The 13,610-nt window shown below is 32.7% G+C and overlaps 5 protein-coding genes across 7 annotated transcripts; 3 read left to right on the top strand and 2 right to left on the bottom strand.

Moving 5' to 3' along the window:
- Window positions 1–387: 387 nt before the first annotated feature.
- LOC144470765 (chromosome transmission fidelity protein 8 homolog) lies at window positions 388–984 on the top strand. The gene is made up of 2 exons (XM_078182276.1): window positions 388–450; window positions 527–984. The coding sequence occupies exons 1-2, from the start codon at window positions 431–433 to the stop codon at window positions 855–857; spliced, it is 351 nt and encodes a 116-aa protein (XP_078038402.1). The 5' UTR covers window positions 388–430; the 3' UTR covers window positions 858–984.
- On the bottom strand, window positions 900–1,636 carry Smf (small ribonucleoprotein particle protein SmF). The gene is made up of 2 exons (XM_078182277.1): window positions 1,511–1,636; window positions 900–1,272 (listed from the first exon to the last, which is right to left on the bottom strand). The coding sequence occupies exon 2, from the start codon at window positions 1,252–1,254 to the stop codon at window positions 985–987; it is 270 nt and encodes an 89-aa protein (XP_078038403.1). The 5' UTR covers window positions 1,255–1,272; window positions 1,511–1,636; the 3' UTR covers window positions 900–984.
- A 102-nt stretch (window positions 1,637–1,738) lies between these two features.
- On the top strand, window positions 1,739–3,371 carry LOC144470764 (leukocyte receptor cluster member 1 homolog). The gene is made up of 3 exons (XM_078182275.1): window positions 1,739–1,877; window positions 1,957–2,056; window positions 2,128–3,371. The coding sequence occupies exons 1-3, from the start codon at window positions 1,855–1,857 to the stop codon at window positions 2,923–2,925; spliced, it is 921 nt and encodes a 306-aa protein (XP_078038401.1). The 5' UTR covers window positions 1,739–1,854; the 3' UTR covers window positions 2,926–3,371.
- On the top strand, window positions 2,887–7,312 carry LOC144470763 (uncharacterized). Of its 2 annotated transcripts, XM_078182273.1 has the most exons (9): window positions 2,887–2,933; window positions 3,337–3,372; window positions 4,019–4,662; window positions 4,732–4,839; window positions 4,907–5,112; window positions 5,175–5,350; window positions 5,428–5,880; window positions 6,212–6,418; window positions 6,477–7,312. In XM_078182273.1, the coding sequence occupies exons 3-9, from the start codon at window positions 4,090–4,092 to the stop codon at window positions 6,839–6,841; spliced, it is 2,088 nt and encodes a 695-aa protein (XP_078038399.1). In that variant the 5' UTR covers window positions 2,887–2,933; window positions 3,337–3,372; window positions 4,019–4,089; the 3' UTR covers window positions 6,842–7,312. The 2 variants fall into 2 exon arrangements, with proteins under 2 accessions (XP_078038399.1, XP_078038400.1); XM_078182274.1 differs by lacking the exons at window positions 2,887–2,933; window positions 3,337–3,372 and adding an exon at window positions 3,398–3,742.
- Window positions 7,313–7,915: 603 nt separating this feature from the next.
- Tgs1 (Trimethylguanosine synthase 1) lies at window positions 7,916–12,830 on the bottom strand. Of its 2 annotated transcripts, none has more exons than XM_078182270.1 (8): window positions 12,598–12,830; window positions 11,681–11,816; window positions 9,745–11,522; window positions 9,435–9,681; window positions 8,759–9,359; window positions 8,497–8,628; window positions 8,131–8,429; window positions 7,916–8,050 (listed from the first exon to the last, which is right to left on the bottom strand). In XM_078182270.1, exons 1-8 carry the CDS (start codon window positions 12,705–12,707, stop codon window positions 7,940–7,942), a joined length of 3,414 nt encoding a protein of 1,137 aa, XP_078038396.1. In that variant the 5' UTR covers window positions 12,708–12,830; the 3' UTR covers window positions 7,916–7,939. The 2 variants fall into 2 exon arrangements, with proteins under 2 accessions (XP_078038396.1, XP_078038398.1); XM_078182272.1 differs by lacking the exon at window positions 12,598–12,830 and adding an exon at window positions 12,147–12,254.
- Window positions 12,831–13,610: the final 780 nt, after the last annotated feature.

Raw genomic sequence — 13,610 nt, 5'->3', positions numbered from 1 at the left:
ATTCGAGATATTTATATAAATAATTATAAGAAAAATTTTCAATATATCATTTGTGTTTACTTTTAAAAAATCCTTCATGAACATATGCAATAGTAGGACCGATTCTGCACGCTTTTCTCACTCTTTAAACTGCCACACGCATCCCCACCATTTCACTACGCATCCAATCCACAGTAGAGCCTGTCTCAATACTGAATCGACAGACAATGGGTGTAAAGAAAATTTCTATATTAATCTTCGCTAACGGATCGTGCTGCGGCCTGGAGGTGTGCGGGAGTAGAATCTACTATACTGTGTTACCTAAACTACTAATAAGAAAGTTGCTGCAGCTAGAGTCCTCTGGCGACGAATAGATACAGATACAAATTTCCATTGTGTATTCGACTTAAGTTTGTCTTTCAGAATATCGCTTGCCGCCAAAACCAGCAAGATGATAATACCAATTAAAAGGTTCTTCTATATTTATTATGATGATAAAACGCTATTCACTTATCGAATAATATGTAAGTTAATTATAATTTTACAGAGAGGGCGAACTTGAAGAATGGGGAATCGTTGAATTACAAGGCGATTTAAAATTCGATTCGCCAAATACTACGAACAAATATATCGGAGATCTTCACTATACAAATACTGGTACACCGATATTAATAATTGGTGTTCACGTATTACATGGTAAAGAAGTTGCGCTTCAAAAACCATTTGCTGTTTTATGTAAAGAACCTAATGGAACCGATATAGAGACAGACGAATCCGAGGTGAAAACTGAGTATATTGTAAAAGCTATTGTGAAAAAGAAAATCATTTTTAGAACAAGACCAAAACCTATTGTAACTAATGTTCCAAAACGTATTTAAGTCTAATTCAAGTATAGCATCAACAAAACAAATTCTGACAAATCTAGAAAAACATTGTACTTTTATTTCATTGTCATCTTAACTTAAGAATAAAATATATTAACCTAAATTGAGTTATAAGTACAGATTAATCTTTCATTTCTCCTTCTTCATCTTCTTCTTCCACACCTCGTATATACATAACGTTATTACACCTGATTAAAACTTCGCCAAGATTTCCAGTACAATTTCCATCTATGTGTTCCTCAGTGTTGGCTAATTGCAAATTCATATATCCATCAACAGATACAAGGTAACCTTTGTATTCATGACCCCATTTTAGTTTTACCATCACTGGTTTTCCAGTCAAACCATTCAAGAATGGTTTTGGATTTATTGGCATTGTCGCAGCCATCATGGAGATTTATTTGATATTCTGTAAAAAATAATTTCATTAATTTTATAGTACAACCGCATAAAAAGAAATTAATTTTGCACTGAAATAATCAATCAAAGAGATGTTGCTTTAACATTACTACAATGTACAATTATAATATATGATTAGAGTAAAGGTTAGGTGTTCAAATCATCATGTTTTTATCGAAATTAAGTATCTTGTTAATGCAAAATTACATGTTTAATTTTTATTCGAAGTATGAACTGTTATTACTTACACGAACAAAGGATAAATATGAAAATATCTCAGAAATCTGATAAAGCGTGCTGAAACTTAGCCGCTCTGTTTTGAAGCGTTAGCAACTGTGTTACAAATGGCTGCCACTACACAAAATAACCAACACTTGTCAAGGTTATAATGTACGAACGGAATGCGCAGAGAATGTTCCATACAAACGATACGATTGTATTTCATTAAATTACATACATATAAATAATATATTTTTCAATCTTCAAGCGTTTTCTGTAAATTAGCGTAGAAAGATTGTAGTTACTTAACCTAATACATCTTCCAATAAGAAATTGACATCCGTCAGAAGGAGTAACTTACACTTTCCCAAACATGAATATTCTTCCGAAGAAAAGGTAAGATTAAATTATCTGTATAAATGTTTATATTGTATTGCTTTGAAATGCTATATTTCACAAAAATTATGTTTATTAGGTGGCATGTCCGTACAAAAGAAAATATTGCTCGTGTGCGTAAAGATGAAGCACAAGCTGCAGAAGAAGAAAGAATCAAACAAGAAAGAGCTCAAAAAGCTGTAAGCACATATCAGCGTTAAGATAAAATACAATTATTATTTCTACTTTACTCATTTTTCATTTGTTCTAGGAAACTGAAGCAAAGATTAATTTTCTAAGACAAGTAGCCAGATCGAAATACGATGGACGAGAAGACTCATCTAAACTTGAAGAAGCATCTACTTCCAAATTGGAACATATTAACTTCTTTGCTGATCTCGAAGAAGGAAAACTTGACTATAATAAACCTAATGCAGAACATGAGAAAGAGAAGAAAGAGGAGAAAGAAAAATACGAAAAGCAGATTGGCTACCTTACTTATCTTGGACAAGATACTAATGAGGCAACAGGTAAAAGAAATTGGTACGAGGAGTTACCTAAAGTAGTTCCAGATAGCGAAAAGGATATAGAAGTACAGCCAAAAAAGAAAGCCTTGGATGATCCAATACACGATATTAGAAAGTATTTGAATATTATGGGAGCTGGTTCTTCAGTAAAGTCAGTGAAAACAGACCCAGTTCCTATAAAAAGGGTAAAAGAAGAATTAGAAGATAGTGATTCAGATCATAGAAGTAGATCATCAAAGAAACATAAACATAAAAAATCTAGAAAGCATAAAAAAGATAAGCACCATGATAAAGTAGTAATTCGAGAAAGACCAAGTATAGATGTTGAAAAATTAAGAGCAGAACGATTGTTGAGAGAACAGAGTGAGAAATTAAGAACAGAGGCATTGTTGGCTAAAATTAGAGGAGATCCGGTACCAGTAGTGGCTCCTGAGACTCCTCCTAAACCTGTTATCAAACAGAAGTATAATTCACAATTCTTTCCTGAAATTGCTAGGCAAAATGCTGAAAGGACTCCTAATGTACATTCGTTGAAAAATTAGTGTAAAGTGTAAGTTGAACTTCATTTTATAAATGCGTAGTATTTAAGATTACTTAAACGTTCGAAGATTATAATTATTTAAGCATCCACCTGTGTACAGAGTATTTAAATAATATTTTATAGCATTTATGTTCAGTTTCAAGTACTGACAATAAAATATTGGGAAATCAGTTTTTAAATAAAAAATTCCTAATACGAATCTATATTATAAATAATATATAACGCGCAAATAAATCAATGATCGAAATTTGCATTTTTTTTTTAATTATTGTCAAATGAACTGTGCGATATTATTCCTTGCGAATGTATTTGATTACGCTAGATTTCGTAGTATCACGTGACGCAAGATGGTGGAATATCACGGATCTCATGGATAACGCTTTAAAATTTAACGTTTATGTCATTTTTTCAGTATTCTTATTCATCACTTGACTGAAATTTTTTAGTCGTAAGTAAAATTCTCTTAATTCCTAATAGTATAATAAGCATTGAACTCCTCTCGTGAAAGTATCGTTTGAAATCTCGAACCAGACGCTTACAACGCGCGAGTTTGCATTCGCTAAATATGATTTTCGAATTTGAACATCTGTGAATGTGCTTGATCACCAAAAGATGACAGTGTATAGGAAATTCTCTTTCGTTTGACGGAAATGTGAAGGCTTTGCTTATAAAATGATTGAGAAAATTATATTTTTAAGTCATGCTAATGATCGACCTTAAGATAACCTCTTCGTTAATTTATACGAATACCGCCGTTTTGAAATATGATTCCGAATAATTTTTCTATTGCATAGCCTTTATAAGGATACTCACCTCTGGTATGCTTCATAAAATATTTCAGTTGTAAAAATAATTTAGTGCAAGCAGAGACTCAGATTATTTAGTTTAGTATTTCAGTATGACATGCTATATACACTTAATACTTGTACGAGAATGTGTTTCTAAACATTTTTAGGATATAATACGAATCCTGTTTTATTATTAAAATTTGATCTGTGACAGTGTTTAAAATAACCACTTAGTGAATTGAATAAAATTTTACATTTTTTATTGCATATAAAATTCTGTAATAATTCCATGTATTTATATTTCAGACAAAATGTTACTTTTAATTTGAATATGAAACAATTCTATAGATATGAGTTAACTAAATATTATTATCACAATGAATGAAGAAACAGGCATTGAAGATTCTTCATATTTAAGTTATGAAATAAATGGTACTAGATATATCCTGCAAACAGTATCAGATCCAGCTATTGATTTAATAAAAACTATATCTAGTAATGAAGAGCAAACTGCAATTAATATTACAGATGATACTCAAACAGAAAAAGAGGAAGAATCAGTTTCTTTAGTTTGCTTAGATGGACAAGTTTATGCATTTCAAAATGGGGAATTGCAAGAATTAGACTTCAGTCAAGTTATAGATCAAAATGAACAGCAAGACAAAACAGTTTTATTATCTAAAGATATTGATAATTGTGATGCTCAGTACATTACTAATGAAGATTTAGTAATTAGGAACATTGACGAACAATCTCAGGAACAATATGAAGTTGTTATGGGAGAGAATGAAAAGAATTTCATTGTGGAGAAACAAAATGTAAATGCTAATGATTTTGTGGAAGTTGTGACAGCATTCAAATGTAAAATATGTACTTATACAACTCAAGATAAAACACAATTGTTGCAGCACTTTCAAAAAACGCATGTAAATCCAAAGGTCGATGTTGAAGTGGGTATATCAAATATTCTTTACATTTATGCAATGTTATCAGTGATATTTCAATGGCTATGTTTTCAGATAAAAGAAGAATTTAAAAGTACGGATGAAGTAAAATTGTTATATATGTGTGGAGAATGCTCCAATTGTTTTCCTTCCATAGAAGATTGTAAAGAACACATGATAAACGTAATTATACAAAACGTTTTACTATAAGAAACTTCAGTTCCTACAATCACAAGTTAAACATTTTCAGGATCATCAATTAACGGATACAGGTTCCAATAAAGGTGGCAAAGAAAATATAACAGATGATTCGAAAGATTCTGCTTTACTTGATGAGTGTATGGGACATACTGCTGAAAATAATGATATTAAACGTCAAGTGAAAATTCAGAAACCTTTAAGTTCTGAGTATATGCTTAATAAAAAAATGATTGAATTGATGGAAAGAAATATAAAGTAAGTGAATTATTAAACTGCTTGGACTATGCATTTTTACTTAGCTAATATTATATTTTAAGGTGCTCATACCGAGGATGCCCTTACAAATTTGCTACAGAAGAAACAATGCAACAGCATGCTCTTTGTCATACAGAATCCCAAAGTGGTACAGCATTTAAATGTACTATATGTCGAGATTTGAAATTCACTAAATGGAGACAGTGTAGTTTACATCTATGGAAAAAACATCAAATTGGTTAGTATTGGATGTCAATATTTTAAAAGATAACAGTTCTAAAAGACATTGTAACTAAATGAAAACTTCTTTGCTAGATATAGGTTTGTTTACTTGTAAAATATGTAAAGCATACAAAAGCGCAACGATGGTGAAGCTCTTGACCCATATGAGGGTACACAGCGAGACACGAGAGTACGAATGTTCTGAATGCGGTAAATGTTTTAAACAAGCCAGTCAATTGCGTAATCATAGAGTAATGCACTTGGATCGTAAGACATTGGAAGTAACGCGTTGGTACACTTCAAAGAAATGCGACATGTGTGGAAAAACCTACGCAAACTCTAAATGCCTGAAAAGCCACATTCAAGCAGTGCATTCAAAGTTAAGGCCATATGTTTGCAATGTTTGCGGGCATTCCAGTGCTAGAAAAGCAATGTTACAAATGCATTTGCGTCAGCATACGGGAGACAAACCCTTTAGCTGCGACCTTTGTGAATATAAGACAGGAGACCATAATACGTTGCGTCGCCACATCATGCAACACACGGGTATAATTTTATAACACTATAAATAAGTAAATGCAGGTATCCCTCACTTGAGACGGTTTTTCATAAGTCTATCAAAATCATTAGCAGTTCCTAATAATATGTATCCTGAAGGTATCAAAAAATTAACGATACAAGAAGAAATAGATGAAACAAATTTGGTTGAAATAATATCTGAGATCAACCAAATTAATTTAGAGCTGAAAACTGAACATTTCATTTTGCTATATTTTATATCAGTCCTTTGTCTCGAATAGCATCTATTACACGAGAAATACCTGTTTTAAATAATATAAGTATGCATGTACATTATATGGGCAAATAATTATTGCAGGATTCAGACCTTACAAATGTCCTCACTGTTCTTATACTGCAATACAAAGTAGTAGTTACAAAAATCATTTAAAGTCCAGGCATCCTCTGTTATCTGGTTTATTTACATGTGATTTATGTCCATTTAAAACTGTGAAAAATGAAAGTTACATGCAGCATGTTAGAGATCATGAAAAAGGATTAATCAAAACGAGCATGCAAAAAAAAGGTATAGTCCAAACTTAAATCTAATTGCCTCCACAGGTATTAATTCTTGTTTTCTTTAGATGGTGAAAATGTTGAAGTTTTTCCCGGTAATATTGCAGCGGCACAATTGATTTATAGTTGTTTAGGAGCCTTCTCGAAAGTTGGCGATACTTTAGAAGCGAATTTAATGTCTTCCTCAACGTCTGCGGACGGTACATCACAAACGATTACAATACAAATACCGTCGAAACACCTTGAAGGTTCACTGCCAACGAGAGAAAACGGAACGAAAAATAATTCAACGATAGAACAAGAAGATGAGGAAACGATGCATTGTTTCTTGAAAATTCCAAGAGAAGAAGAAGAAAGTATAGATACCGGCGGTATAACTATTCCAGCAGAACCCGAGGAATCGGGTGCAACAACAATTAATGTGGACACGTGAAGATATTAGAAATTAAATTAATGAGAAAGAATACTTCTATACTTTTGGAAATGTCAGAAATTTACACGTCGAAAGTAAATGAAGAAATGCTAGTCACGCGTTACTTAGATGTTACAAATTATCTTGTTTCTTTTTCGATAGAAAAAAATCTAGATCTAATGTTTTAATTTAAAAAAAAAAACAATACTAATTGTGATACTATTTTTGAAATTCTATGTCGTATTTGCGACGAAACTACTAATACTTCAATTCTATTTGAGAAAAGGTAGGGTAAATTTTTTATGTTACTATAAAGAAACAAAAATTAATTAAAACTTTTAATTACATCATAGCATCAATTATTTCAATATCGTAAAGTCCAAACTTTTATTTTGTCTCGGTATAACTTTTTACGAATCGAAGATGTTTAATTTTCTAGTTGTTTTTATATTATTTTTATTCAAATTATAAACATAGATTGTTATATATTAGAATACTTTTAATACTTTGAATGTATTTATTGATAATTAATAGTAAATCAGTAGAAGTGTACATAAAAATTGTAAAATAATAGTGTGGAAATCGTTGTAAAATGTAAATTACAATACTTCGTGTGATTCGTAGTAAGATTAAAATAATATTTTACACGATGGACGAAAAGAGAAATGCTCTGGTATTTTCTGACTTATTCAGTCATCAGGTAAAAATAACACTTATCATTAGTATGGAAAAATGAATTTAAGGATTTCCAAGAGTGTTCATATATTAACTGTTGAACTCCACAAATATGTTTTCACAAATTCAGTTTCCTATATCAATTTGCTTAAGTGTACAAATTTCGTAACTGATTGATCTATAAACACATTATTCATACAAAAAATCGAATAGAAAGATTTTAAAAATATATTGGTAAATTATAATATGCAACTGATGTCGTTTTTATATGCATTTTGTAAGAAGGTGTTAAGTGAAAATAAAAGATACTGCTTCTCTCGGAGTAGCCTAAGCAAATTGATACGAGTTATTATTTACAGCTAGTGATCCAAGAAATGTGAGGAGCGTTTTTTCTTTTTCAAGCAACCAACGGGATCTTTTCACAAATTACACATCGTATCACAACTAATAGTCTCTGGGCAGTTCTCCGTAATAAGCCGTTAATGCTATTAATTTTTTATTAAGAAAGTGTTGCTCCACTTCTATACCACCACCTACTCCGGCTAACATGGCAATCTGCAATTTATACATAATATGGAAAGGTTAATAATATAAAATACATTATAGAAATACAATATTCTAGCTTTGAAAATTACCTGCATAGTATCTACATTTTTAGGTAGAAAGTAGGCCACATGATCTGTGATTTTTCTTGCTATTTCAAATATTTTTATTCCACCGATAGGTTGCATAATGTCATTGAGATCAAAAATTTCATTTTTAGCATATCCAGGTCCTCCCCACGGAGGACTTAAGAATACAACGTCTGCAACTAACTTTGGTGCAAGTTGAAGGAAATCCCCAACAATAAATTCTATTCTGTCATCAACGCCATAGATTCGTGCGTTGTTTCGAGCAAGTTCAATTTTAACAGGATCTATGTCAATTGCCACTACTGAAAAATCATATAAATGTATGAATTTAGTCTGATAATCAATAACATTAAGTATATATAGACGCACCTCTTTCACACGAAAAAGCAAACTGAATGGCATTTCCACCTGCGCCACAAAACGCATCGATGATAATATCACACCTGCACCTTTCAGCTATATACTCTGCAACTTTCTCCGGCGTTACGGAGTACCAACTCTCTGAAATATAGATTTTTAATATAAACATTTTAAATATAATACCAATATTAATGAATCACTTGAAATATTCTGTTTATATTTTTGGATAATAAAACGTTCAGTATTTAATATAAAGAATCGAATAACATACCGGGATCCAATTTAATTCCTTGATCAAATTTGCTGAACAGGCGATACCTTTGTAACCAATATTTCATTAAAGTCTTGTCGTTTGCTACTTCTACTGGTAGACTTATATTTCTTTTGCATTGCTTCCTTCGCTTCTTCTTTTGAGTTTTCTTCACGTTATCTTCATCGGACAATTCCATAGTCTGTAATTCGTTATCATTACATTTCTCATCTACATCCATGTTAAAATTTGCTGGATCAACTTTTTCATGATCTTTCGTGATCTGACTTTCTAATGTACATTTAGCAGAAACGCTTTCATCTTGGTCAAAACATAAATTGTTATCCTCTTCGATACTTTTAAAAACATCGTCCTGTTTGTCAGACACGTTCCACGAGTCACTTGCATCGTCAATCTGTCTTTTATCTGCTCCCGATTCTATTGAACTTGTGCTCGGCTTACTAAATACAAGTCGTCTCGTCTGCAGCTTCGTGTTAAGACTAGGATTGCACTCTTCATCGGAACTTGATGTGAATTGTGCTTTGTAGGAACCATCTTCAGGAGGCTGTAAATCTGTTTCTGACGATGATAAAGCTGGACAATACGATAAATAATGTTTTACCTGAAGCATTTAGAATAAAAGAATTATTTTCGTGTAAGTGATTTGTATTAGATATTATTTAAAATCTAAATTTACTTTGTCAATAGTATTAGTGATTTCCATCCCGTTATCGTCAAAGTAAATATGCTTGTTTGTATGCTTGGGCCCATAAAACTTCATCTTCAATTGTCTATTTTGTGATCTAATGTTTTTCTTTCTATAAACTACTTCCCCTTGTAATTTTAATTCCTTGTGGTTTTCGTTGAAAGCATAACCCATCAATGAAAATGCCTTCTTCACTGTCTCTAACTGTTCCTCTCCATCATCAAAGTCAATTTCATGGCTAAAAAAATAAAATAATTTTCATTACCATAAGATCATTCCAATATAACAATGAATACACTACCTTCTCTTTAAGGTTACAGGTTTATCTTCGTGGGGCTTATCGCCATCCCGTTCGTTAGAATAATTTCGTTGAATACTATTATTGCTATCACTGTGATTACGAATAGTTGTACTATTATCATTTCGTGTAACCCCGGACTTATCATTGTTTCTATTTTCGGAAGAGTTTCTATTGCCTTCATTATTTTTACTTTTCTTGCCATCGTTACCATCTGATTTCGTTATCAAATTTTGTACGAATAATCCTACGGACTCCATAATTAATCTTTTCTTTCTCGTCTTTTCTCGTTTGCTATACGTTGAATTTTTATTAGACACATTAATTTTATTAACTGTATCTATTTCCGTCAAATCCTGGTCTATACTCCCATCGCTTTCTACATTCTTGTGCTGTTCGCAAAAACATTCAATGGTTGGATTAATATGTTCCGTTTTATAAATTGCTATGAATAATTCGTAGTGTTTGTGATATTCTATTTGAAAATTTTCCTTCCACAAATGTTGCCAATACCTATCATTGTCTTCTGGCGTGTATTCATGATCCTGCTCAGAACTAGTGCTCGTTATATTGCTTTCAATGGAACTAGTTACAGAACTGATGAGACTAGATGAATGCATAGAGATAGAATCGCAGCTAGAACTAGTGAGGGTCATTTTTGTAACATTGGTCATAGAATCTGATGTCGCGTTCGTCTTAGCTATCGATTCGTTAATAGAATCGCATCTCGTTAAAAGTCTTTCGTTTTCTGCGTTAGACTGTTGATTATAGCTTTCTTCTAAACTAAACGGACTCAACGGATTCCAGCCTTCTCCAGTTTCAGGCGGAGTATCGAGACTTGTCAATCTTCTCCTATTCTCTTCCGCATCTCTATCATTGATATCCTGCTTGTTCAGATCGTCGAATGAAAAATTAACGCTGTACGTATCCTTCGCTTTAATTTCGTTACCATCTGTACCATTGTGTTTGCTAAATATTCCTTCAAAATTTGAGCGTCCAAGTTCGCAATTTCTGTGCGCTTGACTAGGAAAACATGTGTTCTGTTCTGAATACTTTTCTATATTCTCTTTCGTTTCTACTCTCTCGTCTTCTATTAAGTGAGCACTTTGTTGCAAGTATTCTGGATTTATATAATCCGCATATTTTCCGATCCATGACGACCAAATTAATTGTTCACCATTCTCTGACCAATACTTGTCCCATGCGATATCCATCGAACTCTTATTTTGTTGATACATATAATACGGATAAGCATGAGAATTATGACTGAATGTATTTGAAACATTTTTCCTATTAGTCTGCGCATCGTTTTTCGAAGTGTTTTGTATTTCTGAATCGTGATCTCCCAAAATAAATGATGAACTTTTTGTATGAAATTTTGTTTCAGTGCAATTGGAGGGATTAATACTTAAAACTTTAATGTTTTCTGCAAGATGATGATCCGATGAGTGAATGTCTGTCGATTCGGTTTCGAATTCTATATGCTTGGCATCCTGAGTCTCTGGTAATACATTCACTTTCTCAAATTCATCTTCCAGTTCAGTCTCTGTAGTTTGAAAAGTCTTTCCATAAGACGCCAAAAGGTTTTGTATGCTCTTGGCCTCGTGTTGATCGTGATATTCAGATAGATCTGCCCCAGAATCTGATTGATGCAGCCCCAATTTGTGAGTAAGGGAATGCGTGGCTGGACGATGAGCAGAGTCGCGAACGGAGTCATGTTCATCTGTGGAATAATTGTTGTCTGTGTGTGATGCACTGCAGTAACAGCTCACTGGCTCTTCCTAATTTTAAGGAAGGAAAAATATGTGCTTGTTGAAATATATATACACATATATATATATATATATATCTAAATATATACACAAACCATGTATATGCTATATAATCAGACTAAATGGAATTAATTAAATACATTAGTGTGAAAAAAAGATAATCTTACATCGTGCTTCTCAATGGATTGTGCTTCTATGGCAGACCTTTTATGAAGATGTAACATTTCTCCAACACAATCAGCCTCAACATCTTCACCTGCACTTGCATCTTCTAAAGCACCCACAGAATATATTTCTGGATTTCTAAAAGACAAGAAAATAAAAGATCATATTATAAACACTTAAAAGGAAATAAAAACGTGAATAAAACATATATAGCAACCCTGCAAAATTCTGTAGGTTGTTAAATAATAGAAGGTTTGAGCTTTTTGTAACAAGATTTTGTACAATTTATGTAGGTATTTTTTTTACAATATTAATTAATTATGATTTTGGTAGAAGACTATATTTGAGTGTCTAATATAAGTTGCTTAATCACAGCTTTTAATAACCCAATCAAAATATATAAATGTATGTTACAAAAGTTACTATATTTTTCATGTGCAATACATTATATAAATATTTCAAGCAGACCTAATTAAATAACTCCGTATTTCATGTACAAATTTAACAAGATTTTGTAGCCTGCGTGTTGCATTCGCTAACTTTCACGTAATGTAGTGTATGTTTTCAGTAATACCCTCTAAAATTGGAAAAAGAACAAAGAAACGGATTTATTAGTGTTTTTATTGGTATAAGGAATAACATTTAAACGTTTAGGCAATATATGCATTCGTTGTTACTAAAAAATATCATTTATTTCGATAAAGAAGAATATATATTTTTTTAAATGTAACAAAAAATATATCGTGACCCTAGATAGTTGAGTGGGTGTCAAGGTTAGGTCATGTGTCACATCACTGATCGATAAACGTTAAGATTTTTTCTTACATAGAGGGTATTAAATTAGCACAAGAATTGAATGAAAAAATCAACTTGCAAGAATAAAAGAAACAACGAGTACATGCATTACGGTTGTATTTACCGAATAAATATTCTGCTGCAAAGACAATAAATGTAATTATCAGGGTCAGAGAACTCTGACTGTTCCCTGATGTAAACGTTGGCCAATGGTTCCCAGTAAGAGTCGTTCATACCGGAAAATATCTTTAATTCCTTACTCCTCCGAAAATCGTCACAACATCCACATGTCTCGCGTTCAGATTTTTACAACTCCCCCCACGTAAAAACAATCCGCCATTTCTTCAATAGCACACCATCGCGAAGTTGTCTGCGGTTTATCATTGAGTTTAATGGTTGATCGATAACTATCGATATTTAATTCATACATTTCAAAAGTGTTACAATGATTTTTTTCTTCTTAAAATAGTGAGAGGGAGGGAGAGTGGATTTTCGATGCGCCAATTCCTGCAAAAGTCAAATGCTATAAATTGCAGGGATCTGACACGTTTTGTTCCACCTTAGCACGGTTTTGAATCTAAAGTTAGCATGGCTTCGAACCCAAAAGTTTCATCACCTGTTTTTCAAAATAACTAATACCTCGTCTATTCTTATTCAAAGAATGCATAAGACTGCAACTCCGCGTTTATGTCTCGTCATTTATCTACAAGATAGTAATCTCTCAATTCAAGAACTAGATCCGAGAGCAACGAGACTCTTGAATTTGAGAAAATTCAACGGACTGCTATGCTCTGATTGGCTGACGATTCACAGCTGAATAGTGCTGCCCTCGTAGTCAATAATAAAGACATCAGCTCAATTCCATGTGAAATAAGTTACACCTAAGTAACTTGCCTCACTTTACCGTGCTTACGGTCTCATTCTTTTTGCGTATTTGTACGCCTGCCATTTCATCTGCCAGCGAATTTGCAAACGATGCTCAATGCACGTTGATGTAGTAATGAGTTTTACTCCTCCTTCGTGCCCCCTAAGCCGGTCCGCACATCCCCACCATTTTACTGCGCATCAAGCTTCACGCAAGTACTGTAGAAATTGTGTATGGGTTGTAGGCAATTGTACGTGGGAAGCGACAGCTAG

The sequence above is a fragment of the Augochlora pura genome, chromosome 6 (genome assembly GCF_028453695.1).
Source record: "Augochlora pura isolate Apur16 chromosome 6, APUR_v2.2.1, whole genome shotgun sequence".
Taxonomy (NCBI): domain Eukaryota; kingdom Metazoa; phylum Arthropoda; class Insecta; order Hymenoptera; family Halictidae; genus Augochlora; species Augochlora pura.
Note: the sequence above shows the minus strand (reverse complement) of the source record. Positions and strands in the feature narration are given on the sequence as shown.

Bases quoted from the DNA above. Each gene is read 5' to 3' on its own strand.
- LOC144470765 (XM_078182276.1), top strand. From the start codon at position 431: ATGATAATACCAATTAAAAG. The intron at 451-526 runs GTTCTTCTATAT...ATAATTTTACAG, and splicing joins ATGATAATACCAATTAAAAG to AGAGGGCGAACTTGAAGAAT.
- Tgs1 (XM_078182270.1), bottom strand. From the start codon at position 12,707: ATGAACGACTCTTACTGGGAACCATTGGCCAACGTTTACATCAGGGAA. The intron at 9,682-9,744 runs GTAGTGTATTCA...TTATTTTTTTAG, and splicing joins CCTGTAACCTTAAAGAGAAG to CCATGAAATTGACTTTGATG. The intron at 8,430-8,496 runs GTGCGTCTATAT...ATGATTTTTCAG, and splicing joins TGCTTTTTCGTGTGAAAGAG to TAGTGGCAATTGACATAGAT.
- Smf (XM_078182277.1), bottom strand. From the start codon at position 1,254: ATGATGGCTGCGACAATGCCAATAAATCCAAAACCATTCTTGAATGGT.
- LOC144470764 (XM_078182275.1), top strand. From the start codon at position 1,855: ATGAATATTCTTCCGAAGAAAAG. The intron at 1,878-1,956 runs GTAAGATTAAAT...TATGTTTATTAG, and splicing joins AATATTCTTCCGAAGAAAAG to GTGGCATGTCCGTACAAAAG. The intron at 2,057-2,127 runs GTAAGCACATAT...CATTTGTTCTAG, and splicing joins AAGAAAGAGCTCAAAAAGCT to GAAACTGAAGCAAAGATTAA.
- LOC144470763 (XM_078182273.1), top strand. From the start codon at position 4,090: ATGAATGAAGAAACAGGCATTGAAGATTCTTCATATTTAAGTTATGAA. The intron at 5,881-6,211 runs GTATAATTTTAT...TAATTATTGCAG, and splicing joins CCACATCATGCAACACACGG to GATTCAGACCTTACAAATGT. The intron at 6,419-6,476 runs GTATAGTCCAAA...TGTTTTCTTTAG, and splicing joins AACGAGCATGCAAAAAAAAG to ATGGTGAAAATGTTGAAGTT.